Genomic DNA, 26465 nt, shown 5'->3' on the forward strand with positions numbered 1-26465 from the left:
TCTATTAATATGGCCAAATTTATACATTCAGCCATACTTTTAAAGTGCTCATCGATAATGTTTAATTTCATTTTTCTCCCAAATCTTTTTATTCCTATCAAGTCCAGCCACTAAATTTGTCAAAATACTGTTTTCTCTATTTTTTTTTATTGACGCATAGTTGATTTACAATGTTGTGTTAGTTTCAGATGTACAGCACAGTGACTCAGTTATACATATATATTCAGAAACATACACACGTATATATATTCTTTTTCAGATTCTTTTCCCTTATAGGTTATTACCTATAAGGTATAAGTATATTGAGTATAGTTTCCTGTGCTATACAGTAGGTCCTTGTTGGTTATCTACTGTATATATAGTAGTGTGTATACGTTAATCCCGAACTCCTAATTTATCCCTCCCCTCCCTTCCTTTCCACTTTGGTAACTATGTTTGGGGGGTTTTTTTGCCTGTGGGTCTATTTCTGTTTTGTAAATAAGTTCATTTGTATTTTTTTTAATTTTTATTTCTTTTGGCTGCCTTCTGCAGCATGTGGAATCTTAGTTCTCTTACCAGGGATCGAACCTATGTGCCCTACATCGGAAGTGCAGAGTCTTAACCACTGGACTGCCAGGGAAGTCCCCCATTTGTATTTTTTTTTTTTTTAGATTAGTTTTCTGTATTTTGTAATGTCAAAGAGTTTACTCCGGCAGAAACATCCATGGACAGGGGGTCAAGAAGTGACATCTGCCACTAACTCTGCATGGGGGATGTGTTGGGATGCTTTGGGTTACAAATGACAGAAAATCCAGCTCAGTGTCCAAACAAGACAGGAAATGTGTTGGCCCATCCACTGAGTCCTGGCTGGACCTGCCTGTTCTTCCACACCAGTCCACTGCCCCCGGAGCTGATGATGGGATCAATCCTGCCCAAACCACCAGGCTGGGGAATTGGGTGCTGCTGAGAAGGGAGAGAAGAATAGACACCGGAGAGGAGACTACCAGTGTGCGTTCTGACATGTGGCCCTAAGTCACTTCACTTCTCCGGGCCTCAGTTGTCCCATTAAATTAGGGGCTTTTCCGTATCTATGAGTGAAGTCCTTCCTAAGGGTAAGCTTTATGATTTTATTTTTATTAATTGGTTTTTGTAATGAATGAACAAACCTTTTTTGGCCAGTGCTATAGAGCTAAGAGTGTAATTAGGAAACAAATAGCTCTGTTTCGATAAGTCGGGGCAGTCAGCCTTAGTAACTTTCCTCCTACCCGTAAGTTGCAGATTTTGATCTAGAAAAATGAGCAGTGGAGGATGTGAGGGAGGAGCCCCGGAAAACAGCATGGAAAGCCTGCTTTGACTTAGTAAAGCATATTTTGTTCGCAGCAAACGTAACTTGGATGTTCGTTCACAGGAGATCCGGGAAGGTCTGGGCCCGGCTTATTTTTCTTACCATAACCATTGGAGGCTCTGCTAGGAAGCTGGTATCACAAAGAAGCTGAGAGAGGTTTAATTTGGATTCAGAGGGAGCTGGTGTTGCCAGAAGCCAGAGAGTGACTCTAAATGGCAGTGGAATCAGATCCCTGTGGTTAGTTGAGGGTTTCTCAAGAATGAAACCACAGGCCTCAGCTTTCTACTTCATCCACTTTTTATGGAGCCTTTGGCCAGTCTGGATATGAGATCCCAGTAGTGGCACCAGGAAAGCTTTCAAGGAAGCATCTGAGGGTGGTTCCTGAGGGAATGAACTCCTGGGCCTTGGTACCAAAATCCAATTGGGAGTGCCGTGGACGTGAGGGTGGCATGGGTGCTGGAGATGGCAGTGAGCTATGGGGGCCTGTTTCCTCCATTCCCAGTGTACAGAGCTGTGTGTAGACTCTGAGGACCTGTAGGGGCCAGGGCTGCCTCAGTCGGAGAGTTTTACCCTCATGTCCACGATCTACAGGGAAAAGTTAATCTGATTTGTAGTACAGTCAGTATATTTTTATTGTGGTTGGCTCATTTTTGAACATATGTGTAGAGTTGGCAAAGGTTGATCTGTGCCTTAACCTAATTCCCTGCAATATAGCTTTTGGAAATTCGTTCTGGTGTGGTGGTCGGTGGTGTTTCTAAACCGGCAGACAATTACCACCTAACTTTGTGTGCAAAGTGAAAGAGAAGTAATTCGAAAATGGTTGCTAGTCAAATGTCTGTGCCTTGGAAGCATTAGCCTGAAGTGAAACCATAAGATCTTTATCCCTGTGGTGGTAGGTCATTTGTTGGATTGGGGGAGGAGACGATGAGGACTGGAGAGAGAGTAGATCGTTTTATGAGTTGCCTCATGGGCACCTTCATAGCTGCTTGTTCCTTCTGCGGGTCCATCCAGGTGGGAGGTAGGGACAGGCTTGGAGTTTCAGGCCTGGCCTCTGGAGTTGTCAACTGTCATGAGGTTTTTTTTTTTTTGTTCCAAAAATCTTTGTGTTTTATAATTCAGGCAGGAGCTCAGTGCTGGTGTGTGACCATTACCCTGGGTCTTACGGCATTTTGCAGATACGTTTGTCATTCATTGAATGATGTCCATTTCTACGTGAGCATCAGGAGCTGAGCCTGCAGAAGTAGAAAGGGTGTGTGATGTTTAGTGGTCCATTTGAAAGATGCTACGCAAGAACCAAATCAAAGAAACCCAAAAACCTCCGACGAAGAAGCCCAAGAGGTAGACTGCAAGCAGCAAGTTACATTCTGTGATCCTGGAAATGAGATCTTGGATACTATAAATAGATAGGAGAGTGCGGAGCTTAAGAGGATGGGCTCTGCAGGCCGAAGAGACTTGGGGTCTTAACTTTTCATTTCACCTCTTAGTGCCAATTACTGACCACCAGCAAACAACTTTTATTGTATTTTATTTTTGCCATGCCACGCAGCTTGTGGGATCTCAGTTCCCCGACCAGAGACTGAACCCCGGTCATGGCAGTGAAAGCCTGGAATCCTAACCACTAGGCCACCAGGGAACTCCCATAACTTAACTTCTTTTTTTTTTTTTTTTTTTTAATAGCTACTTTATTTATTTATTTATTTTTTGGCTGTGTTGGGTCTTCGTTTCGTGCGAGGGCTTTCTCTAGTTGCGGCAAGTGGGGGCCACTCCTCATCGTGGTGCGGGGGCCACTCTTCATCGCGGTGCGCGGGCCTCTCACTATCGCGGCCCCTCCCGCTGCGGGGCACAGGCTCCAGACGCGCAGGCTCAGCAGTTGTGGCTCACGGGCCCAGCTGTTCCGCGGCATGTGGGATCCTCCCAGACTAGGGCTCAAACCCGTGTCCCCTGCATTAGCAGGCAGATTCTCAACCACTGCGCCACCAGGGAAGCCCCATAACTTAACTTCTTTAAGCCTCAGTGTCCTCATCTGTAAAAGAGGATGACAGCCCCTACCTGGGAAGGATAATGGAAGGATAAAATAAATAATGCAGGTAAAGCTCTTGGCGTGGTGCCTGGCACGTAGGGAACACTGGAGAGCTTTTGTTGTTTTGTATGCTGTATAATTTTTTGGATTGCAGTAATTGGGTACTTGGTGTTCATTGTTTTGGCTTTTGTTATTTAGGTGCCTTGAACAGCCTCAGGCAAAATTGACATTCCCTTTGGTCCTCCTCAGGACAGTTAGGAGTAAGGTGGTGTTAGGGTGGTCTCTGGACAAGCCAGGTTTCCCACCAATGAAGGAAGAGGCAAACTCTGCCTGTCAGACATGGTACTAGGGAAGAGCCCCCTGTGGCTCGGTTTCAAAGCAATATTTTGTCCCCACCCTTCCACAGAGAGGTGACAGAAATCTAGTTAGTCTCCGAAGAGTGGTAGAGAAGCTGAGACTTCAACGGGATGCCATTTTAGACGTCTCAATTTCTTTGGATGGAATTGGGTTTTTACGTGTTTGATTCAAACAACAACAGCAACAAATCTGCAAGAACTCTTTTGCACAGAGGACCGAAAGAACGGCTTCTTACTCGATACAGAAACTTGGGTAAAAAACATGCAAACACGTGAAGAACCACCAGATTGCTGTCGGTAGGTGGCAAAGTACTTTGCTATAAATATTGCAGGACTCCTCTTTCTTTTAAAAGAAAAACTTGCATTGCATTTCAGACAACAGAAATGGCTGGACAAGTCTTTAGTTCATGTGCAAGAAACTGAAAACAATGTGAAAGATTTTCCTTAAATGGAGATAGAGCTTGGCCCGGTCTCACGTTGAAGTTCAAGCCCTGGTCTGAATTGGCCTTCCATGTGTTATTTCTCATACGTTATATGCAAGGTTCCCCTGCCCAAGACCAGGGAATCATTCATTTTTTTCCTGTAATCTTGAGGTGTGTACAGGGCACAACTCAGCCTCAGACCTTTCTGCTTTCACTTTTGGTTATTCAGAACCTCCATCTGGCGGTATTTGACTATGAGTGTTTTCTGTGGCTTTTCTGTGGCTCCTGTTCAAAGTATTCAAAGCAGTTTAAAAATACATAATGTTCAGCGATCTGACCAAGAACTAATGTAAGTACTTATTTGAGGACTATTTTTAACTCTTTAACTCTTACTACGTCTTGGAAATAGATACTAAGATTTAAAAAAGGTTTGAAAAACATAGGACTACTTCTCCACAGTCACAATGCTTTCAGTGGCGACAGTAGTTGCAAACAGCACAGTTTGTAAAAACAGAAGAGCTAAAATTCTTTATTTAATATTAAACAGGAAACTGAAAGCAGTCTGCAGCAATGTGGTGGGTTTCCAACAAACCTGCGGCTGGGTTTATCTGTGCTGAACAGCCTAAATGAGACATTTCCCCACTTATTCTGTTAAGATGGTGAGTTTTCATGAAAATCTCTACCAAAACATGACCATTGGAAGCAGGTTCTGTCTTGTTAGATGTTAAAGCAACCGGTTTCCACTAGAACCTAAGGAAATTTGGAAGCGAGTTGCAAACCTCTCAAAGAGTGGAAAATGCACTTTTGTTTCGCCTTTGTGCAGGGCTGTCACTCACCCAACATGTGCATATGAATATTATTTCCGAAGACCTGGGCTTCATTTTAAGGTCAGCCTTCAATTTCGAGAGAATATAATTTGCTGCTATTTTTAGAGCATCATGATTGCTCGTAATAACTAATGGAAAAAACTCAACAGAAAATAAATGTCTAGCAGCTGTGTCTGCTTAAACTTGATTAAAGGCAGTAAAAAAAGTAAACAGAAGAATGAATGTGACAATGGACGGAGGGAGAGACAAGTATCCCTCATTGTGAAAAGTTTTACAGACATAACTCGTTCTCCTTTGGAGGCCAGCGGTGTCTGTGTTTAAAGTTTACTTTACTGTTTGTCTTGAGTGGGATCAGTGTTGTAGTGAATAATTTATAGGCAGCATGAATGAGCTCATTAGTCACCTTTTCAGACTTTAAATGAGTTTTGTGGTTGTCATTACTCGAGCCTTCTGTTCAGCCACCGAGCAAAATGACAGTTTGGCAGTTGGCTGCCTGTTGTCAGGCAGCCTGCTCACCCATTTAGGTCTGCGTCGCTTTTGTGTTTCCTTGAAACCTTCTCCTTCTCCTCCTGTGCCGGCCCAGGGACTCTCACATTTCAGATGCCTTTTGCACCCCAAGTTTAAATGAGTTTTTCGGGGGTTAAAAATGATCTTTTAGTTGCGTCTGCCAGCAAGAATGAAGTAGATGGAGAGAGCTTTTTTTTCTAGCAACTCCTGTGTAGGACCCCCTTGGTGCATGGTTTGATATTCAGGTTCTTCCACAGCAGCAAGCGAGGGAGTCCTCGTTGAGCGGCTGAGCCGGGCCGTCCCACGGCGGCAGGCGTTGCAGGCAAGGAGACGTCGCTGGAGTTCGGAGGGAGCCGGCTGTCCCCGAGTAGGTCTGCATCAGTTCCAGTCCTCAGCATCCGTGTGGCCCGGGTGTCTGTGGATGAAGACACTTATTCCAGCAAAGCTGCCCGGCCAGATTCCCAAGGCCAAAGAGAACCACGTTTTTCCTACAAAGAGATCGACAAGACGACCTTGCAGGAGCCCAGCCAACTGGAGGGTCCACATCACTGGGAATGGCCATTACTTCTTCCCCATCTCTACGTCTTCCCGGTTCAGATCATTAAGAGAAAGCAAATGGTTGCAGCTGCCTCCTTACTGTGCCCTTGGAGACTTGCCTTGGGGGCTGGTATGAGGAGGAGATGAGCCTGGGCATGCCAATAGCAGGTGGGATTGCTTTGGAACGGATGTCATGACGCTCATCCCTCCCTTTGAACTTGGCCCGGGCAGCCTCCGGAGAGCTCTGACGTCCACTCTCCGGGACTGGACTCCATCTGCAAGTCCAGGACTCTGTGGCATGCCCACCTTGGCCCTCGGGTCGCCTCTGCTGGCGCTGCTGGTGCGTGGATGCTTGCCCGGGGAGTCTCAGCCAACCGCCTGCACCCCCGTGCTGAGGTCTCTTTGACGTTAGCTGTGAGCAACAGGCACTAATGGCTGCCATCACCAATGTGGGCAGCGCCCCCTTCTGGGATCCATATTGTCAGACAGCTGGCCCCGAGGCAAGGAGGAAAGATGCTCAGTATTCCTCTCTAGAAGAAATGCCTGGTTGTTTAGGGGCCAAATCTTTGGAGCCAGAGTCACATGTCTTTGAGTACAGAGAAATGAGGTGCTGTCGATCGCACCCACAGAAAGACAGCAATCCAGTTAGCCACTTCCTTCCCAGCCTCCACCCCTTAGTGATGGGGCGCTCACAGGCACTCATGCCTCACGCTTTATGGGCACGTTTTGCTTGCATCTGAATCACAATATTGAAGGCACAAGAGATGCTATTTTTGGAAGGAGTCAGGGTTTAAAAACTGAAAGTGTTGGGTGAATTGCTCTACCCAGTAGAGGAGAAGGGACTTCAGGTTTGGCTGTTGTAACAAATTAACTTGCTTATCTTCATAAAAGAACTTTGTACAGCAGGGAAATACGTTGATAATATTTTTAATCTATGTAATGTTTCCCAGAGAGTTCACCAAATTCGGAGCTTTTACTTTGTTTTAAAAAGACAATCTTAAGGAGAAGAATTGATTGTTTTCTTTCACATCCCTCTGAAAAAGTAAAATGAGAGAAGTTATTTCTTGGCACGGTTAAGACTTTGGCAGACATAGTCACCGAGACCCATGAGACTGTGGTACTTGGTGTACTTGCTGAAGAGGGGAAAACAATAAATGCTCTTAAAAACGTTGGAGGAGGAAAAGGTTGATGATTCTACTTTTCTTTCACTGATCTGTAGAGTTATTAGATACCAGTTTGAGAGAGGAATAAAAAAGAACATTTTTTTTCCTGTTAAGTGATTGAGTTTTTTGATTACCACTAATTCCACATGCTATGAGCAGAAGAGAAGTGTAAGACGGGGTCCTTGCCTCTCAAGGCTGTTAGTCAGTTTGACACTCAGTAGCTAGCTGATTTATTTTTTATTACAAAGGTACACCATACCATGTTGATTATGAAATAGAAGCTGAACTTTGTCTTTTTGAAAGCAGTCCCTTTTCATTCAGCTTAAAAGTCCCTTTTTTCCTTCTACCTCCTGGTCACAATTTTTCCTTTCTTGACCCCCACTGCTTCTGGCCTTTTACATCCTTGACCTCTAAGAGGTTCTTTAAGATAAAACCAAATGCTCTGGATTGATCTGAAGCTTCCCTTGGTAGGAACACGGCTCTAAACTCTGGAGCCAAACTGTGTGGGTTCAAATCCCAGCCCCATCACTTACCAGCTGTGTGACCTTGGGCAGGTGGCTAAACCTCTCTGTGCCTCAGGCTCCTCATTTATAAGATGGCCATAATAACAGTATCTACCTCACATGGTTAATGTGAGGCTGAAACAGTGAATATTTGCAAAGTCTTAGAACACTCACTGGCACTGAATAAGTGGCCAATTAAATACAATCGATTTCATTCTTCACGAGTTCCATATTTGCAAATTCTCCTACTTGCTAAAATTTATTTGTAATCATAAAATCAATACTTGTGGTGCTTTCATGGTCATTTGTGGACATGTGCAGAGTGGCAACAAATATGAGTAATCCAACACACACATTCCCAGCTGAGACAAAGCAACTCTCCGCCTTTTTGTTTCAGCTTTCATACTGTAAACAAGCATCCTTTTAAATGTCTCTTTAGTGTCACTTTTTTGGTGTGCTTTTTGTTGGCGATTTTGCTGTTTAAAATGGCACCCAATCACAAGTGCTGAAGTGCTATCTTGTGTTCCTAAGTGCCAGAAGATTGTGATTGCCACGTGGAGAAAAGACAAGCTTTTCCTGTGTTCGATAAGCTTTGTTCAGACATGAGTTGTAGTGCTGGTGGCCATGAGTTCAATGTTAATGAATCAACAATATATATTAAATCAGGTATCTTTAAACGGAATCGGAGAAAATAAGGTAATGTATTGATCAGTTAATGAAAATGTTGTGACCAGTGGCTCACAGGAACCTAACCCTAGATTTTCTCTAGGAGCAGTGGTTCAATATTTGCTAATTCAGTGTTTGACGGAATAATAAGAATTGACTGCAGATAAATGGCATCCAAGTACTCAGAGGGGCAGCCTCCTTTAGGACAAGCTTTTGACTGTAGGGAGTATCCCTGGGAGGGCAGGAGAAGCAGGAGTAGTTCTGGCCATGCAGAGTGTGCCTCAGCTGGGCACAGATTTTTCTGTCAGATTTAAAAAAACAACAACCAAAAAGATGCAACCACATTTGGTCCCTTAGAAGCATAAGATGTCATAGAAGATCCATCCGGAAACGGAGAGTAAATGTTCCCCCTTTCCCACAAATTCTTACTTCAAGAGTATTTTCCCTCATCTTTGAACCTACATAAGAGTTTGTAGAAAACGTTTGATACTCAAAACCAATAAGTTGAAAGCTTTCCCACAACCAGACAATAGACCCCATTATGCAGGGTATAACGTTTGTTATACTTAGCAATTCTCCTGTTAGCTTGGAGCACCAGCCTTTTCAGAAAGGGATCATTTTGTCCCTTCTGATTGAAAAGATCACAAAATGCTTCAATTTGGTGAGAAGTTTTGCCAACATATCTATTTTACCCCAAACTCTTACTTTATGAAATGTTTGCAAATTGTTTCACACATACAGTGTATGAGAATGTGAAAGTGATTCAGAAAAGGGAAAGCTTCACTTAAAACGACTGGAAAATGCAAGTAGAAGGGAACAAAGGGAACATGGGTAACTGTGGCCCATATAATTTAATAACATGCCTCTAGCCTCTTATTTTGGCAGTTTCCAAGGTACCACGATTTTAAAAAACAATGTCCCAACAAACATCCACCTGAAAACACTGTTGCATATTTCAGTGCTTTCACTCAATACATATTGACTGAGTGTCTTCTGTGTGTGTCAGACACTGGAGTAACTTTGCTTGTGTACACTGCTGAATAAAATAGGTATGGATCCTGGTTTTATGGGGCTTATTATCTCATGGGGGTAGGCATTCTGGTGGGGAAGTTTACTGTCTTGCTTTGGCATCTCCTTAGGATAAATTCCTAGAAGCTGGAAATTTAGAGTCAATGACCAGGCTCGCTTAAGTTTTAATTCAGTTCACCAGACTGCCCTCTTAAATAGTTATACCAAGTCACGTTCCTCCGATACCCACACCAATATTGGTGTGGTTATTCTTTTTATACCCACACCAATATTGGTGTGGTTATTCTTTTTAAGTCTGTGCCAATCTGATGGATGAAATGAGATATCATAATTGCTTGAATTGGCATTTCTGGGATTTCTTTGCTTCTTTTTTTTTTTTTTACTGAGGTTGAGCATCTTTTCATGGGTATATTGCCATTTGTGTTTCTCCTTTTGTGAATTTGCCCCATTTCTCATTAGGGTGATAATTTTCTCATTGAGTTGTAAGAGTTATAGATTTAAAATATTAACCCTTTTTCGTATGTATGACAAATACTTCCTTGTTTTTTTTTTGTCTTTGAACTTGATTTATGACCTCTGGTCTTACACACAAAGTTTAAATTGTTTTGTAGTCAAATATGTCATTATTTTCCTTATGATTTATTTACTTAACAAAAATAGCTCTAAGTGTCAGGGCACTGTTACATGTGTTTTACGGATATTCATTCATTTAATCTTTATCACAACCCTACGAAGTGGGTCTTGCTGTATCCTCCATCTTTCCCCCTTTTTTTTTAAGATGAGGAAACTAGGGGTTTCCCTGGTGGCGCAGTGGCTGAGAATCTGCCTGCCAATGCAGGGGACGCGGGTTCGAGCCCTGGTCCGGGGAGATACTACATGCCGTGGAGCAACTAAGCCCGTGCGCCACTGCTACTGAGCCTGTGCTCTAGAGCCCGCGAGCCACAAGTACTGAAGCCCGTGCACCTAGAGCCCATGCACAGCAACAAGAAAAGCCACCGCAATGAGAAGCCCGCGCACCACAACAAAGAGTAGCCCCCTCTGGCAGCAACTAGAGAAAGCCCATGACCCAACGCAGCCAAAAAACAAACAAACAAACAAACAAATAAATAAATAAATTTATTTAAAAAAAAGGGGCTTCCCTGGTGGCGCAGTGGTTGAGAATCTGCCTGCCAATGCAGGGGACACGGGTTCGAGCCCTGGTCTGGGAAGATCCTGCATGCCGCGGAGCAACTGGGCCCATGAGCCACAATTACTGAGCCTGCGTGTCTGGAGCCTGTGCTCCGCAACAAGAGAGGCCGCGATAGTGAGAGGTCCGCGCACCATGATGAAGAATGGCCCCCGCTTGCCACAACTAGAGAAAGCCCTCGCACAGAAGCGAAGACCCAACACAGCCATAAATAAATAAATTTAAAAAAATTTAAAAAAATAAAAAAATGTTTAAAAAAATAAAAAAATAAAAAATAAATAAAGATGAGGAAACTAGGTAGAGAGAAAGACGCTAAGTACCTTGATTAAGGTTACCCAGTTAGTATGTGGTGAAGTGAGAATACGAACGTAGTCCCAGGCCACTAAGCTATATCAGCTCTGGTCTTCGTATTAGGCTCTCTGTGTGTGTTTATTTGTGGTTGCTTCATAAATGCTCACTGAATCTTCCACATCCTTGAGGGCAAGTGCCACATCTTTTATTTCTCCCAGTTACTTCCCAGTGCCCTCCACACAGTACTGGGCATGGTATAGCTAGATGCTTAATAAGTACTTTTTGACTGAATGAATTGACTAAATCTGGATTCTGGATCATCAGCTCACACTTTTGTATATGCTCAAAGAGGAGTTGACAGGTTCTATATTTTCCATTTTGCTTCCAGCAGGTGACTTGATAGGCTCGGCTTTGGCTAGGGCACCTGAGCTAATGAATGTCCCTCCACGGGTTCAGCTGTACTTTCCCTTACTCCATAGCCCTCCTTCCCTCTTCATATAAGCCTCCTGGCTCTAATCCCTGCTGGAGAAATTCTAATAAGCCTTTTCCCAGGCACCACCCTTCAGAACCTGTCAGGTAAACACCAAGGACGCACAAGAGGAAAACCCCAAGAGGGCATGACTGGAAAGCCCAAAGGATGCTTGAACGAGCCTTTGAAACTCACCAAGAGATGGAGGGTCTTCCAGCTGTGGTCCTGGGTGTCTCTTCCTTCTGCAAAGGAGGGAAGGAAGTGAGGAATTATTTGGCTACTATGAACAGCATTCTCACATGTTATCTCAGAGAGACTTAGTCAACCAACAATTAAGGAGTTATCTTTGAACATAATCTCTTGTCTTCTCATATTCAGTCATTGCATAGATTCTCTTGGTTCTTCCTTTGCAGCCTCTCACGCATTCATTTTTTCCAGTCTCACTGACTACTTTCTAATTCAGTGGGTCCCAAAATGTGGTCCCTGGACCAGCAGCAGCATCACCTAGGAGCTTCTTAGAGACGCAAACTCTCAGGCCCCAGCTCAGACCTACGGAATCAGACACTCTGGGGGTGGCGGCCAGCAAGCTGAGGTTGCATAAGCCCTACAGGTGATTCTGATGCACATTCGGGTTTGAGAACCGCTGCTCTAGTGGAACCCCCCTTTTATTACTCAAACGTTATAAATGTGTTGGGTGCTCATTGTAGAAAATTTGGAAAATATAGACAAGTATGAGAGAAGCAGGCAAAAAAATTACCCCGTAACTCTACCCCGCAGAGGGAAACACTATTTTACTATTTTAACATTTTTTTCTTATTAAAAAATGTTAAAAATATGATACTATGATAAATATGATTTTATCATATATGATATGATAAAATATATCATGATTATCATATATGATAAATATGATAAATATAAATCTGATAAATATGATAATCTTTGTTTCTTTTTGTATGTACTGCAGTGTTTTCTGATTGGTTCTCTCTACTTGTGGTCTTCCATTTCCTTCTTTCCGCTCCTAAAACTCATCTTGGATCCATGATCCCATTCTTCTTCTTTTTTAAAATTGAGATATATTTGACATATAACACTGTGTGAGTTTAAGGTGTACAGCATACTGATTTGATACATTGATACTGAAATATTATCGCCACTATAGCATTAGCTAATACCTCTATTGTGTCACATAATTATCATTTCTTCTAGTATTGGGAATAATCAAGATCTAGTCACTTAGCAAGTTTAATGCTTATAATACAGTTTTGTTGTCTATAATCACTGTACTGTGTATTAGGGCTCTAGGACTTATCTACTAGAGGCAAGCTATTCTTTTTTTTAAAGCATATTTCTGATAGAACAACTTCTGGATCCAAAAATACTCAATGAGTTCCTCTTCCCCTCTGATTACTGTACATAAACTGCTTACCTTAGCATTTAGGAAGTTTTGTGATAGGATGTTTCCTCGCTTATCCACTAATATGCATGCTCCATAAGGAACAGAAACTTGGCATCCCTGGAACCTAATAACGTCATGTACTTGGTGGGCCTCAGTATATTTGTTCAAGGAATGAATGCATCTTCTTTTTTAAAATTAATTAATTAATTAATTAATTTTTGGCTGCCTTGGGTCTTCGTTGCTGCGTGCGCGGGCTTTCTCTAGTTGCAGCGAGCGGAGGCTACTACTCTTCGTTGCGGTGCGTGGGCTTCTCATTGTGGTGGCTTCTCTCTGCGGAGCATGTGCTCTAGGCGCACGGGCTTCAGTAGTTGTGGTGCACGGGCTCAACAGTTGTGGCTCGTGGGCTCTAGAGCGCAGGCTCAGTAGTTGCGGCGCACGGGCTTCGTTGCTCCGCGGCATGTGGGATCCTCCCGGACCAGGGCTCGAACCCGTGTCCCCCGCATTGGCAGGCAGATTCTTAACCACTGCGCCACCAGGGAAGTCCTGAATGCATCTTCTAATACAGTCAAGTCATAGTTGATAAATCTGTATGCGCCATTCATGTGTCCTGCCTGGAAAAGCAGTTTGTGCTGTGGTGCTTTCTCAAAGTGCATATGCCTGGGACCTGTCCTAGGAGATTCTGATCTATTAGGTGTGGCTTCCCAGGTATCCCCATTTGAGAAGCTCAGGTCTAGAATGTCCCTTCCCCGTTTCTATGGACCTATGTTTATTATTCTCCTTCCAAAGTCACCTCCCTTCCCCTCCCCAGTCCTGTTGTACCAGATGGTTCTACTATGCCTCCTGCTGTTAGGAGGGGAGAAGGGAAGAGTTATCTGAATTAGGCCAAGCCAATCAGATTATTTCCCTGGGAATCTGAACTGTGTAGCGGAAGGCTGAGGCAGTCTGAAGGTGGTGGGTGCTGGCAATCAGAAGGTCCTTTGCTGCTGGCAGCCATGTGTTGTGATATATGAGTAGAGGAAGCCAGCCTTCAGGCAGGAGAGAGGACAGACATATAGAGGGAGGTAGGAAAGACAACTTGGTGTCAGAGGGAAAGAGATGGATGGAGAGGAAAACCGCCTCATGACGCCCCAGTTCCACGCAGTCCAGCTGTGCTTCGTGTCCCAGGCTTGACCCAAGTTCCCACTTGGGTGTCCTTTTCCCTGGAGTCAATGTGAAGGATCCTGTTCAGAAGCCCGTCTTTCCAGGCCTGCCTCAGATTCCTCCTCGTATTTGAAAGTCCCTCAGGTCTTCTCACCTGCAGCCCTCTCTCACTGCCATCACTGGCCTCGAGAGGGATCGCGGGGCTTTACACTGAACTGTTCATAAATAATCATGTTGGCTAAATAACCAGTGATGGGGGAGGGGCTTTAATGTTCCAGGGCAGAGAAGCATGTTGGAGAAGAAAGCACAAAACACCATGGCGAGGGCCAGTCCTCTCCACAGAGGAGGAACTTGGGGTCCCATGCTGACTGCAGACTGACTGGGCTAGAATCTGGGTCCTCCCGCTCCCAGATACAAGTACTCTCAGCCCAGGCCCAGACGGGGCTGCGGAAAGGTCCCATCAAGTCCCCAGTCAGGAAATAGGTGTTGCCCAAAGTGAATTCTAGAGCACACCTAGGATTCTGCTGTCAAACGTGTCTGTAAAACGATGATTTAAACAGTTCCACTTGTTTCTTTGAGGCTTCTCCGGCTCTAAGGCACAAGGAAGGGTACTTCCTGAAAGTTCAAGAGGGGAATTGAGAATGAGTCTGTGGCTAAGCGACTTTGGCTCCTGCCCCCCTTTGTCAGGGAGCAGGTCCGAGAGACAGAAGTCTATGGACTTATGAGGTGGAAAGGCCACTCTAAGCCTTCTTTTGGCTTTTAGCAAAGGTCTGGATTCCCCATTTCAGACAGACAGGCAACCACGTGTACCCTGCTCTCCACATCAGGCAGGGCTGGTCCACCACTTCCTCTTCAGGCTGATGATACTTTCTCACAACTCTTGCTGCATTGGTAACGGGAGAGAGAAATTAAGAAATATGTATGAGAATGGAAGAAACCAAAAGCCGCAGAGGGAAAGAGAGGTGAGCTCATGAAAGGCAGCTTACCTCACCTTACTCCACCCTCTGCTTAGGGGCTGCTTCCGGCCCAAAGCTTGCTGCGTCTTTAAGTTTCTGTTCACATAGGATGGCTGCTTTAGACACAGTCCTTGTACAGTAATCACGTGCTTACATCCCGTCCTTTTGAGCTCTGAGGAAGAAGGAAAGGACAAGGGGTCAACATACCTGCCACCTCTACTTAACATAGAGATTTCCACCTACGGTGTGAGTGTGGTCGGGTGGGGAGGCTTGGGACCTGGCAGTTGAAGGGGAGGACAGAAGAGGACTATTTCTTCCTCCCCAAGCCAGCAAAGGTCTCTGGCCTTGGTTCCTTTGATGAGAGATTCACCAGCCTCATCTGATAGGCAGATGGAGGTATCTGCATTAGGCTGAGCTCCTGTCCTGGCTTTGTTACCACCTCTGACCTTTAGAAACTCCAACTCAGGACTTCAGATATATCTCGTTTGTCCCTCTTGCTTCACGCTTTTTGCTTAGCGACTTGGGGTAGGTCAAGTGTTCAGTAATTAAAGGGGTGGGGCTGGATGACCTCAGGCTGCCCCTGGGCCTTCACCTCTGAATCATCTCCCAGGTGGGTGGGATTTGCCTTGGCACTGGTAAGTAATAAGGCCTGTGGTGAGTGCCCTGCTGAAAACTTACCACCCACCATCTTGGAGCTTTGTGAACTGGAACGACTCTCAGATTGATTGGGGTTTCCTTATTTTTGGAAATTAAAAAAACTCAGAAACCCGGTGGGATTTTTTTCCCCCTTTGGCTAGGTTACAAGGTACTGCAACCTGGAGCGGTTTCTGAGGGAGATCACTCCGGGCCTTCTCACTGGTTTCCCTGCGGTTTTCAGAGAGCTCAAAAGGGCCGGTCCTCTGGCTCAGGTGGTGGCCGGCAGAATGACCTGGGATTCTCTTCTGTGCAGGAACCCACTGATTTGGTTATCTGGGCGTGGTGTGCAATCATATTTTTATTTATGTCACCACCAGGGTGTCCTGTTGGACTCTCCTTTCATCCTCTCCAAAGGCTGCTGCTTGGTGTGGCTTCAGCAGCGGGTGGCCCATCTTTGGAGGCGCCTAAAGACTTGGAGTGGTGGCCCTGCGAGTTGTCAGTGGGGTTCTTGAAAGCTCTAAATATGAAAGACACGAGGCTTGTTTTCGCTGGAGGCTTAGAGGTCGGCTGGGGCGTTGAGCACAACCCACTGGAGGCCCCACGGTTTGGCCTTCAGGACGGGCCTCTTGCTCTGTAATCTGTAATGGCCACCCTCCCTCCCCGGCAGACACGCGCCGGCGGACAGACGAGAGGCGCAGCCACCTGGGCGGGAGGCTGCGGTGCCTTTGTGCCTTTCCTCCCGGGGCACGAGGTGGCAGCTGGAGGAGGGCTGGGGATGGCCCCGGGAGTCCCGCCAGGACGCCGTAGTTGGGGAGAAGTGGAATCTCTTCTCCCCCTCGCAAGCCTCGCCTGCATCGTAATTCTTTTTATTTTTACTTTCGAGCCATGTAAGGCATGCGGATGGGTAGGAGCGTTCCGGCGACACGTTGCCAGAGGCGCAGCGCCCGCCGGCCCGCGTGGCCAGAGCCCGGGGAAGGGACAGGCCGCGCGCCGCCCGCCCCACCAGACCCGCCGATCACGGTCGCGGCTGCCCGGGGTCGCAGAGCCCGCGCCGGCCACCCCCGCTCCGCGAGGCCGCGGGAAGCGAGTCCGCGCGGCCCAGCCGGGTCTCGCCTCCGGCTGCGCCTCGGGAGCGCCCGGGCGCGGGTAGCAGGGCCGATCGTGGCGCGGGGAGCTCCGGCAAGGGCCGCCCCGGCGGGTCCGCGCCCCGCGCCCCAGGCCGCTGGCGGCCCGGCCCACGTTTTCCCTCTCTCCCTCTCCCTCCGCCCCCTCCGCTCCGTCCCTCCCCTCCGCTCCCCTCCCTCCCCGCGCTTCCCCTCCTCCTGCCTGGTCATGTGTTGCCTTTTTTTGTTTGCAGTGGAAACAATTTCTCGCCGCTCGGCGCGCCCCGGCCCGACGCGCCGCGGCGGAGGCGAGCGGGAGGCGGGACGGGGCGGGGAGAGCGGCGGGGCCGGCGGGAGGACGCGCGGCGCGCCCGGCGGACGCCGCAGGTCCCATGCCGCGCCGCGACCCCCGCGCCCCTGCCGCCCGCCGCCCCGGGCTCGCCGCGCCGCGTCCGCGCGTCCTTAGCCGGGCCACCAAGCGATGCCCGCTGGGCGCCTGCGAAAGTTTGTCGGCTCCCGCTGAAGGGCAGCGGCGCCCCCGCGTCCCCGCGCCCCGCTCCGGCCAGGTGAGTTTGCTCCCCGCTCCCGCCCGCGCCCGAATGGGATTGGGGTGACTCGGGGCGGGGGCAGTCGTTCGAGGCTGTCCAGGAGGCGACCTCGCCGCTCTCGACAGACCGGGGAGTCCGCAGTTCCTGGGTGAGCGGGCCCGGGATTGGGGGGCCTGGCCGGGCGGGGAGACGGGAGCCCCCGAGCGGGGAAGTTGCCCAGTCCGAAGAGTTTCCTGCCCCGACGTGCGGGCTGTTTCCCGGTGCCTCGATTTCCGAAAAGCCGCCCTAAAGGAACAGAGTTAGTATTGTCCGCGAAGGACTGGATCCCCGCCGTTCCGGGCCGGGGCAGGGGGTGCCGATCAAGGGGAGACCCCAAGACGACAGACAGCCTCCTAACAAAGATTTCCCCCCCCCGCCCCCAAACTGTGCAGGCTTGGCACCGGCAGAGAGAGTCTCCGGAGACTCTAGAGGCTTGACTCCTCCTCACCCCGGCCCTCTTTGAAACCCTCCTTGGGTCCTGGAGAAGTTGGGGGACGGCGGGCTTTTATTGATGTGTTTTTAAGGCTCGCCGCGGTGCGGCCAATAAAAGGTTTATGACATCTGACCGGCAGTGAAGGTATGCGAGCTCCCAATTGCCCTGTATACGGGGAGAAGAGCAGTTTCCCCGTTGCCTGGCAACGCCGCTGATTGACGCGGGACGCAGCCAATCGCCGCTCCCGCAGGTCCCCTTGAAATGTTTTTGACAAGTACAGTAGACGGGAGTGGAGCGCGTGCGTGCGTGCGCGCGCGCAGAGGGGGGGTTGCCCCCCCACCCCAAACTCGCAACTGCCCTGCTCGGCTTGGAGAGGAGTTCTCAACTTTTTAAAGTTCACATTGAACATCTGTTCAGAGCTGGGCCAGTAATGTCTTTGTCAGTTATTTGGAGCCCTCTGGTAGTGGGCAAGAAACTAGCTTTCCTGCTGCATTTTCTCCGTTAAAAAAGAAAAAAAGATAAGAAAACACAGCAAGTCATAAAAAAACAAGAAGAGGGTGTGCGTGTGGGGAACGTAACCAATAGCAAACCGAAAAATTGTTAAGGAGGTCACTAGTGAATAACTATTTGCGGATCCGGTGGAGCAACCTTATTGGCAGCAGATTAAAAATGTTTGCTTAACTGCAGACTCACATGATCCGGATTCTTTTTTTTTCCCCCCTCTAAAATAGGAGGAAAAAAAGATTTGGTGAATTATGTAGTTAGAGTACAATAAGGAAAACTCCTCAGCTGTGGTTTCTGGGAACTGTTTTTTAAAATGGAACTGTAGTGATCAGCAGCTCTTGATACCGTTGCTATAAAATGCGGGATTTATAGGGATGCAGTTAACAGTTGGAGAACATGGGGGGCACAGAAACACAAAGCAGACAAATGATCCAAGGGTGCTGGGCCCCGGTAACCCTCTTTTCTTGACAGTGCTGTTTTTCTAATAAAACCATATTGCTGGCAATGTTTGTTTAAAACAAAAGAAAACGTGGAGAATAGCGTGTTGGTTCCTTTGGGAAGCTACTGACAAATAAGCAAATTAAAAAGAAAGAGAGCAGCATGTTGTCATAGCAACAGTGCAATTAAATTACTTTACTGTCAGCCATGATATAATTTTCCTGTTTGGAAGCTCAGGAGACATAAAACTTTCCTCTGGAGCTGAAGTTGACTTCAGTGGCTGGGTCGTTGTTCTCTTTTGTACTCGACCATGTGGATATTCCTGGTAATCAGAAAATTAGGTTTTTTGATGGGGGTACATGGAAACTTTGAGAGAGACAAGCCTAATTTTGATTTGTTTGTAAAGAAGGTAAAAGGAGAATCAGGCTGGTCTCTGTCTTACCCCCAAATTTAAGATACTAGATTATTCTTTAAAATGTGTCCTGTACTACTCAGGTTAGCCTCCTTTTTTGATGAAAAAATATTCCCTGTGGATGAACCCGAGGTAGGTATCTGAACTGCCCTGCTTCCATGGGACTTTGGTCTCTGTGGATGTTTTCTCTCCTTAGCGTTGGACATCTACCAGCAGCTCCAGAGAGCTCCCCCCGCCTCAGGCCTTTGGTCTGTAGGTTCTGTTTGTCCACTTTTGGGGAGGGGGTCTGCTACCATTCTCAGGCACCTTTGACTAGCTGTTTAGTGCCCCACATTATGCTTTCTAGAATCTTATTCTAGAGCTTCCCTAGCTGAAGTGGCAGTTATTTTAGGCATGTTATCAGTGGGCATTTCGAGCCTTAGAATGATCATGTCTTTGCTCTTGATGTGTTCATTCTTTTTTCTAGATAGACTGCTTGATCTTCTTACTCAGGGGTGGGGTGGAGGATAAAACAGACCCCAAGCGCATTGTCTGAGCACTGTAGACGGAGAGTGGGAGACCTCTTTCATTATCTGACTGTTCTTTCCATCTCACATTGAGTGCTCAAGGGTTGACTGTGCCTTGTATCTGTCGGGGTCATTCTGTTTGTGGACTTGTCACCTCCCCCATTGTCTTTCCTCATCAGATATTTTACTCCCTGTTCTAGGTCATTGATAACAATGGGGGAGGGGTAGAGTAGAATTCTGTAGCAGTTTTTGTTGGATTTGCCTTCCTGTCTTGAAGCTCTTGGTTGCTCTCCTGACTTTTTTCACCGATTTTAACTTCAGTTAATGGCTTATCTTCACATTCCCATGTATTTGTGTGGTGTCTGACGTTACTCACTTTTTTGTTCAGATTGTAGTGTCCCAAAGAGATTAAATGTACTTCCTCCTCCAGTTTGAATCCACAGAATTCCTTGGCATCACTCTTTAGACTTGCCAAGTGTTGTTAAAGTTGCAGTTTTAGGTCATGACTTGCGGTGAAAGAAAGAAAAAAAAAATCAAATAAAACACTACCAAATTGATGCCCATCATAGCCATAGTTCTGATTCCTAGTCAGTTGCAGCGGTCTTTGTATGGAAAGAGCTGAACTTAATCTGAACCAACTGGCCTTAAACTTATAGCTATGTCCTTTTTTTTTGAGAAAGATAAACAGTGAGACCTGTCACCCAAAGTGACATGGGCTGTGGTTGCACTTATTTTGTGGTGTTTATTGTGCGGCTCGAAAGAATTTTGTACATATTCATGTATAATAGGTAAACTGAGGCAGCAGGAAATAACTGATTTTTCCAGGGTCACAGTGGGAGTCTTCATAGATCAGGAAGAAGGCATTGTGGGGTTTCCCATTCTTTTTTTTTTTTGATTGAAGTATAGTTGATTTACAATGTTGTGTTAGTTTCTGGTGTACAGCAAAGTGATTTTATACGTATATATATTCTTTTCCATTGCGGTTTATCATAAGATATTGAATACAGTTCCCTGTGCTATACAGTAGGCTTATCCATTCTATATATCATAGTTTGCATCTGCTAATCCCAAACTCCCAATCCACCCCTCCCCCTCCCGTTCTTTTCTTGGCATGTGCACATTAAAGGTGCTGTGAACATTTCCTGGCTTGTACTTAAGGGGTAACAGGTCATTGCGCTATGTGCGTGGTAGACCGAATTTACTGCTGTTAATCGGGCATCTCTGTGTGGTGGAATGTGGGTTAACATCGCTCAGTGTGGGAGCCGTGAGGGGATGTTCGTAAGTGGTAGGGGGTCCACAGAGGTGGCAGGGGTGGGAGGGGGGCATAATCACTAGGGAGGGTATGGCTGCCTCTCTGTTTTGGGTTTCACCGCCTCGTCTTCTCTCTGTCATGTGTTTCCCAGGAGCCTTCACGTAAATGGGTCCAGTCATGCCTCCCAGTAAGAAGCCAGAAAGCTCAGGAATTAGTGTCTCCAGTGGGCTGAGTCAGTGTTACCGGGGCAGCGGTTTCTCCAAGGCCCTTCAGGAAGACGATGACCTCGACTTTTCTCTGCCTGACATCCGATTAGAAGAGGGGGCCATGGAAGATGAAGAGCTGACCAACCTGAACTGGCTGCACGAGAGCAAGAACCTGCTGAAGAGCTTCGGGGACTCGGTCCTGCGGAGCGTCAGCCCCGTCCAGGACCTGGACGATGACACGCCCCCATCCCCTGCCCACTCCGACATGCCCTACGATGCCAGGCAGAACCCCAACTGCAAGCCCCCCTACTCCTTCAGCTGCCTCATATTTATGGCCATCGAGGACTCGCCAACCAAGCGCCTGCCGGTAAAGGATATCTACAACTGGATCTTGGAACATTTTCCGTATTTTGCAAACGCACCTACTGGGTGGAAAAACTCAGTGAGACATAATTTGTCCTTGAATAAGTGTTTTAAGAAAGTGGACAAAGAGAGGAGTCAGGTAAGCCTCTGGGTCTGGAACTCAAGTTTTTCTTTTTGAAATTAAACATGTTTCTCCATTAATAAAAAATGTTCAGGAATGTAAATTCACCACACGGAAGTAGCAGTTATAAAACGGGTAATTCTATGTCATTTCATTCATTTAGATAATTGTCAAGAACTTCCTTTTCCTGTGTTTGGTGTTTCTAAAGCCAGATTGAGGGTTTCCCACTGGGGAACGTGGTTACAAAGCAGTGGTTTACAGACTTGATTGTTTCTGAGTATCATCGTCCTTCAGAGTCGGTGGGTGGGTCCCCCTTTGGCTTTGGAGACCAAACAAAGGTCTGTATTCTGAGGGCAGCCATGAACCATGAGGTGTGTGTGTATACATACATATATATATATATATATGTGTGTGTGTGTGTGTCTGTGTGTTGTGTGTATATTTGAGGAAAGTTGCCACCGAGGGCTAGAAAAAAATGGCATCTGTTTTCGTTCTGAATATTAACTTGGAGAAAGGCAGCTGGTCCAGGATTCTGGAATAAATGGACAGTGGTGGACATTGCAGGGGGCGACTTGAGCATCCTTATATACTCCAAGACCAAAGACACGAATTGCCCAGGTGACTCTCTTGAAATCGGGTGTCTACAAAGTGTCTGGCAACTTTGAAACTCCTTCTGATTATGGAAGGTGGGCTGAGGGTAAGGTTCCCATTCAAGACTGACTTCCAGAAGGTGGAATTTTGACTTTAAAGCCTTTAAAGCTCGAGCTTCGTGGTTCGCTAAAGGAAGACAGTTTTAATAATTTGCTTTATTTTTCTTGTAAGGAACACAATAGGTACGGTAGAAATAGGATTGACTGTTAGAGCTGGACATCAAAATTGTGACCTAGCTTGGGGTTCTGAAAAGTAATGTAGCCACAGTTAAAATAACTTGCCAGAAAACGTACTCTCCACAAAGTTTTCGTGTTGCCCTATTCTCACGGTTTTGGTTTCCGTGTTAGTGGTGCTGTGGTGTGGAGCTGGCGGTCTGCTTTCCATCCTTTTTAAAGTTCAGGTTCGGGCTCAGGACCACTCTGGAGTGGGCTCAGCAGCTGTGCAGGGTCGGGGCCTTTCATTTCTTTCTCTCCAGGAACAGGTATGTGCTTCCAGTTGAATCTTGAGCCTGAGAAGATTCTACTTGTCCTTGGCCTGGAAGACTACGACTGTGGCAGTGGTGAAGCCCTATTTTTCCTTGCTGCCGCTGGGCACGTTTGTCTGCAGATGCTGTTCACCCCGAGTTTATGTTAAGATGGAGCGTGGGCGTGCAGGGTTTCAGGAGGGTGTTGCCCAGGAAGAGGAAAGATGTGGAGACTGAGGAGCTTTGCCGCTGATCGTGGGTGCAGGTGGCGCCTGGATCCAGCGTGCAAGTGTGAACACTCCTGAGTGCTCTGGGCCCTGCCTTCCCAGTTACGTACTTATTTTTATGTAACTGTAACAATCGGGGGGCACTGCTGTTGTCCCCAGGTGTCCATCACTTGCCCTCCTCCCCTCTGCATCCCAGAATGGGCATCCGAAGACTGACCTCCGGACTTGGCTCTGCTGAGTGTTTTAAGATCATTCCTTGAACTTAGAGAAAATTCGCCGCTCCCCTGTAAAGAACCAAGTCTGTGGTCTTAAAAACTTCCATATAGGTGGGTCCTTAAGAAAGGGAAAATCTTGGGAAGCAATTCCAGGGTTAGAAGGTAGAGAAGAAAGGGCTCTCGGGTCCGCCAGAGCAGCACATCCCTGATGAAGCAATGATCAGGGCTTTAAGTTGGTGTGAAATGATTCTGCAAGTTACCACATGCCTGGGTCAGCGTGTTTGTCATCACGCCGGGGCACATAATAGTAATTTAGCAAATGCACACTCTGAAATGTTAAACAAGACCAGCTGCAAAGTATGCAGAGAGACCCGGGAGTATTATTCATCAGCCTGGGGAGTGACAAGCGGGCGTTGGATGGCACCCCGGCAGGAGCGCCATCTCCCCCTTGCACCCCCCTGCCCCTCTCTGGGAGTCGTGTTTTCCTGGGGCGATGGTTGTCATTCCGCAGATAGCGCCTGTAAAAAGGGAATGGTTTTAAGGGCTTGAGTTTGTTCATCTTGTGAAATGTTGAGCTCTGGCTTCCTGGGCGCACCGACCTGTATTAACATGCTTCAGATCAGATGCCAGTCACTTTTGCGGCTGGGAGTTTGTTCCCGAGGTTTGTGATTCTGTGAGAACAAAGCAAGGTGTGTGAACTCCCCACTTTACTCCTCTTTCCTCGGATAACCCTGGGGCCAGCTGCTGGCTGCCCTGAGAGGGGCCGACTCCCGGGTACCCTCAGGCACTGGTCTCGACCCATTCATTTGTGGTTTTCTCCGGTGGCCGGCTGAGTAAGGGAAAGGCATTTCCCTCACACTCTGCCCAGGGGAAGCTCCTCGGGCTCTCAGGTAAGCTCATGTTTTCCCAGAGGATTTTACTTGGCTGTAGCTCCCGTGCTGAGGTTTCTGCTGCAACACAGAGACTAAATGTGCCCGAATGTTGGTGAGAAAGACGCCAGGGGAAGGGGAGGATGGAAGCCTTGCGAGCTGTGTTTCCAGAGTTAGCCATTCCGCTTTTTGTTTTCTTTTTAAAAGTGTGGGACACATTTTTTTTTTTTTTAAACATCTTTATTGAAGTATAATTGCTTTACAATGGTGTGTTAGCTTCTGCTGTATAACAAAGTGAATCAGTTATACATATACATACGTTCCCATATCCCCTCCCTCTTGCATCTCCCTCCCTCCCACCCTCCCTATCCCACCCCTCTAGGTGGTCACAGAGCACCGAGCTGATCTCCCTGTGCTATGCGGCTGCTTCCCACTAGCTATCTGTTTTACATTTGGTAGTGTATATATGTGGGACACGGTTTTAAACTTGGCATAAGCATGAGAATGCAGAATGTGGTGTGATCCTTGTCCCTGGGGGCTTGGGACAGTCCCCTGCCGCGCAGCTGCTTGGCTGGGGTGCTGGAGAAGGGGGCACCCTGGGTGGCCCAGAATCACCTGCGGCACTTCCACGAGCGCCACTTCTCGGCCCCTTCCTGGAGACGCTGACTCAGTGGGTTTGAGGTGGGCTGGGGAAAACCGAAATTCTGATAAGCTTCGTAGGTATTGCTGATTTACAGCCAGATTTGGGAATCCTTGAACTAGATCCCCTTTTGGGTTCTTTCCAGTGCTGAGATTTCATCAAGGACATATTCTCATGAATGGGTAAGTTAGGTGAGAATAGAGGTTTGTTTTTTTTTTTTTCTTCCTGTTTTATCTCTAACAGGACTTTGAAAGATAGAGGTTTTTTTGTTTGTTTGTTTGTTTTTTCCAATCATGGAAAATTTCAAACATATACAGTAGAGAGAATCAGTCACTGTACAGTAGTGACTGCATACAGTAGTACAGTGACTCTGTATAACCACCATCACTGCCCACACCACCAGATTTAGTAGTTAACAAGGGCTTGCCTCTCTTACTTCGTTCTTTTTTTTTTTTTTTTTTTGCTGTTGCTTAAGTATTTTGAAGCAAAATCCTAGCCCTCATGTCATTTTATCCCAACATATTTTAGTGTGCGTAAGAACAGTTTCCATAACCACAATGCCAGTGTTACCTCTGATAAAGTGAACAGGTCTTTGGCCTCACCTAAAGCCAGATCTGTGTTCAGATATCCTGGATGGTTTACAAAATGTTTGTTTGAATAAGGATCCAAACATTGCTTACACATTGCATTTGGCCTTGTTTCTTCAGCCTGTTTCCATCCACGGCAGACCCCTGCCCCTTCCTTGTCAAATAGACCCCTCCACGTAATATGTCTGCTTCATTGGGGTTTCGTTAAACTTGTTCCTCTGTCCCCTTGTACATATATTCTGTGAAATGGAAGTAAGTGCTAAAAGGCTAGGTCACATTCCGGCTTGTTTTCCCTCAGGAATACTTTATAGACGAGTCTCGTGCCTCCTCACATCAGGAAGGCTGGTTGACCCACTCCTGGGGATGCTGCGCTTGTGTTGGGGGTTCATGTAGAGTCGGCTGCTCCCTCCTCTGCAAAGTCCCCATCAGCCTTTCATCTCACGGTTTCATCTATGGACGCCCTTTGCCCACATCAATCAAGATTGCGGTCCAAAGTCTGGGATTAAGTTTTGTTATTTCCTAAATACAGTTCTCAGTTGGAACCATAAGCTTAGCATGTACCAACCTCTCTGAGTATTTGTAGATGAGAAGTAAAGTGTACTTTTTATTGTTTTATAAACTGGATTATAATGGCTCAGGGGTGTGTGTTGCTATTTCTGTGCTTTTTCTTTACTTCCCCTCTTGACACTTTAACAAAACACATTGTTGTCATAACAGGGTTTATAAAGGAAACAGTGTGCAGAAATATGTTTATTATATCCAGGGCTGAGTGCTGTAAGTACAGTTTTAGCTTGTAAATATAAGCAGCTTGTCTTGGTTGAAAGAGGCCTGGATTGGAGGCCAAGATACCTGGTTCTAGTTTTGATGCTGGAGATACATGGCTGTCTTGGGCCTCAGTTTTCTCGGCTATAGAAGCAAGAGTTTATTGTTACTTGAAGCTTCTTAATTTGGGGTCTATGAATGTGAGAGGCTTTGCAAACAGCCTGAAATTATTGATAACATGTCATGTGACTATGCATTTTCCTAGAGGATCTCAAGATTTTGTTTGATCAGTTTTTAGGTTCTTAGTGGGACCTCTGACCCTGGAAAGGTGCAGAACCACTGGTGTTTTATAATAACAATAGTGGACTTAATATGGAACACTTGCTTTGTGCTTTCCCAATATATCATTTCTTTCTCACTACAACCCTATGAGGTAGGCCCTAGTTTCATTCTTAAAATAGATGATGAGTTAAGCTCAGAGTGGTTAAGCAACTTGCTGGAGGTCACGCAGCTAGTAAGTAGCACAATAGGAATTCACCTGAATTCCCTGCAAATCTAAAGGGCATGTGCTGAAATTAACTCTGGTGCCTGAGCACACTTTCTCAGTGTAGACGCTGCTGTAGATGATCTCTATGTACTTCCTCAAAGTAGCCTATGAACATGAGTTACAGGGGAATTAAAATAACCCAGATAAA

At 46.6% G+C, this 26465-nt stretch overlaps 2 protein-coding genes across 12 annotated transcripts in view; one reads left to right on the plus strand and one right to left on the minus strand.

Annotated features, from left to right (window-relative positions):
- Positions 1–16648, minus strand: part of LOC309655769 (uncharacterized protein) — a 39554-nt gene extending 22906 nt beyond the window's left edge. Inside the window, exons 1-4 of one of the 6 annotated variants that reach the window (XR_014260969.1) lie at positions 15803–16648; positions 12730–14967; positions 11496–11542; positions 2971–5871 (exon numbers count right to left, since the gene is read on the minus strand). Coding sequence is in view for 1 of the 6 variants with exons in the window: in XM_082451468.1 (XP_082307594.1) it covers positions 11496–11542; positions 14826–14967; positions 15474–15483 (199 nt within the window). In the remaining 5 variants the exon portion in view is untranslated. Of the gene's footprint in view, positions 1–2970; positions 5872–11495; positions 11543–12729 lie in introns of those variants that run through there. The other 5 variants (XR_014260970.1, XR_014260971.1, XR_014260972.1 and 2 more) reach the window with 5 other exon arrangements.
- Positions 1–26465, plus strand: part of FOXN3 (forkhead box N3) — a 406382-nt gene that overhangs the window by 147234 nt on the left and 232683 nt on the right. Inside the window, exons 1-2 of one of the 6 annotated variants that reach the window (XM_082451372.1) lie at positions 16843–17100; positions 20818–21374. In XM_082451372.1, coding sequence (XP_082307498.1) covers positions 20832–21374 — 543 coding nt within the window. In that variant the 5' untranslated portion in view covers positions 16843–17100; positions 20818–20831. The other 5 variants (XM_082451368.1, XM_082451373.1, XM_082451371.1 and 2 more) reach the window with 5 other exon arrangements.

This window comes from Balaenoptera physalus (assembly GCF_965194825.1).
Source record: "Balaenoptera physalus genome assembly, chromosome: 2".
Classification (NCBI taxonomy): Eukaryota; Metazoa; Chordata; class Mammalia; order Artiodactyla; family Balaenopteridae; genus Balaenoptera; species Balaenoptera physalus.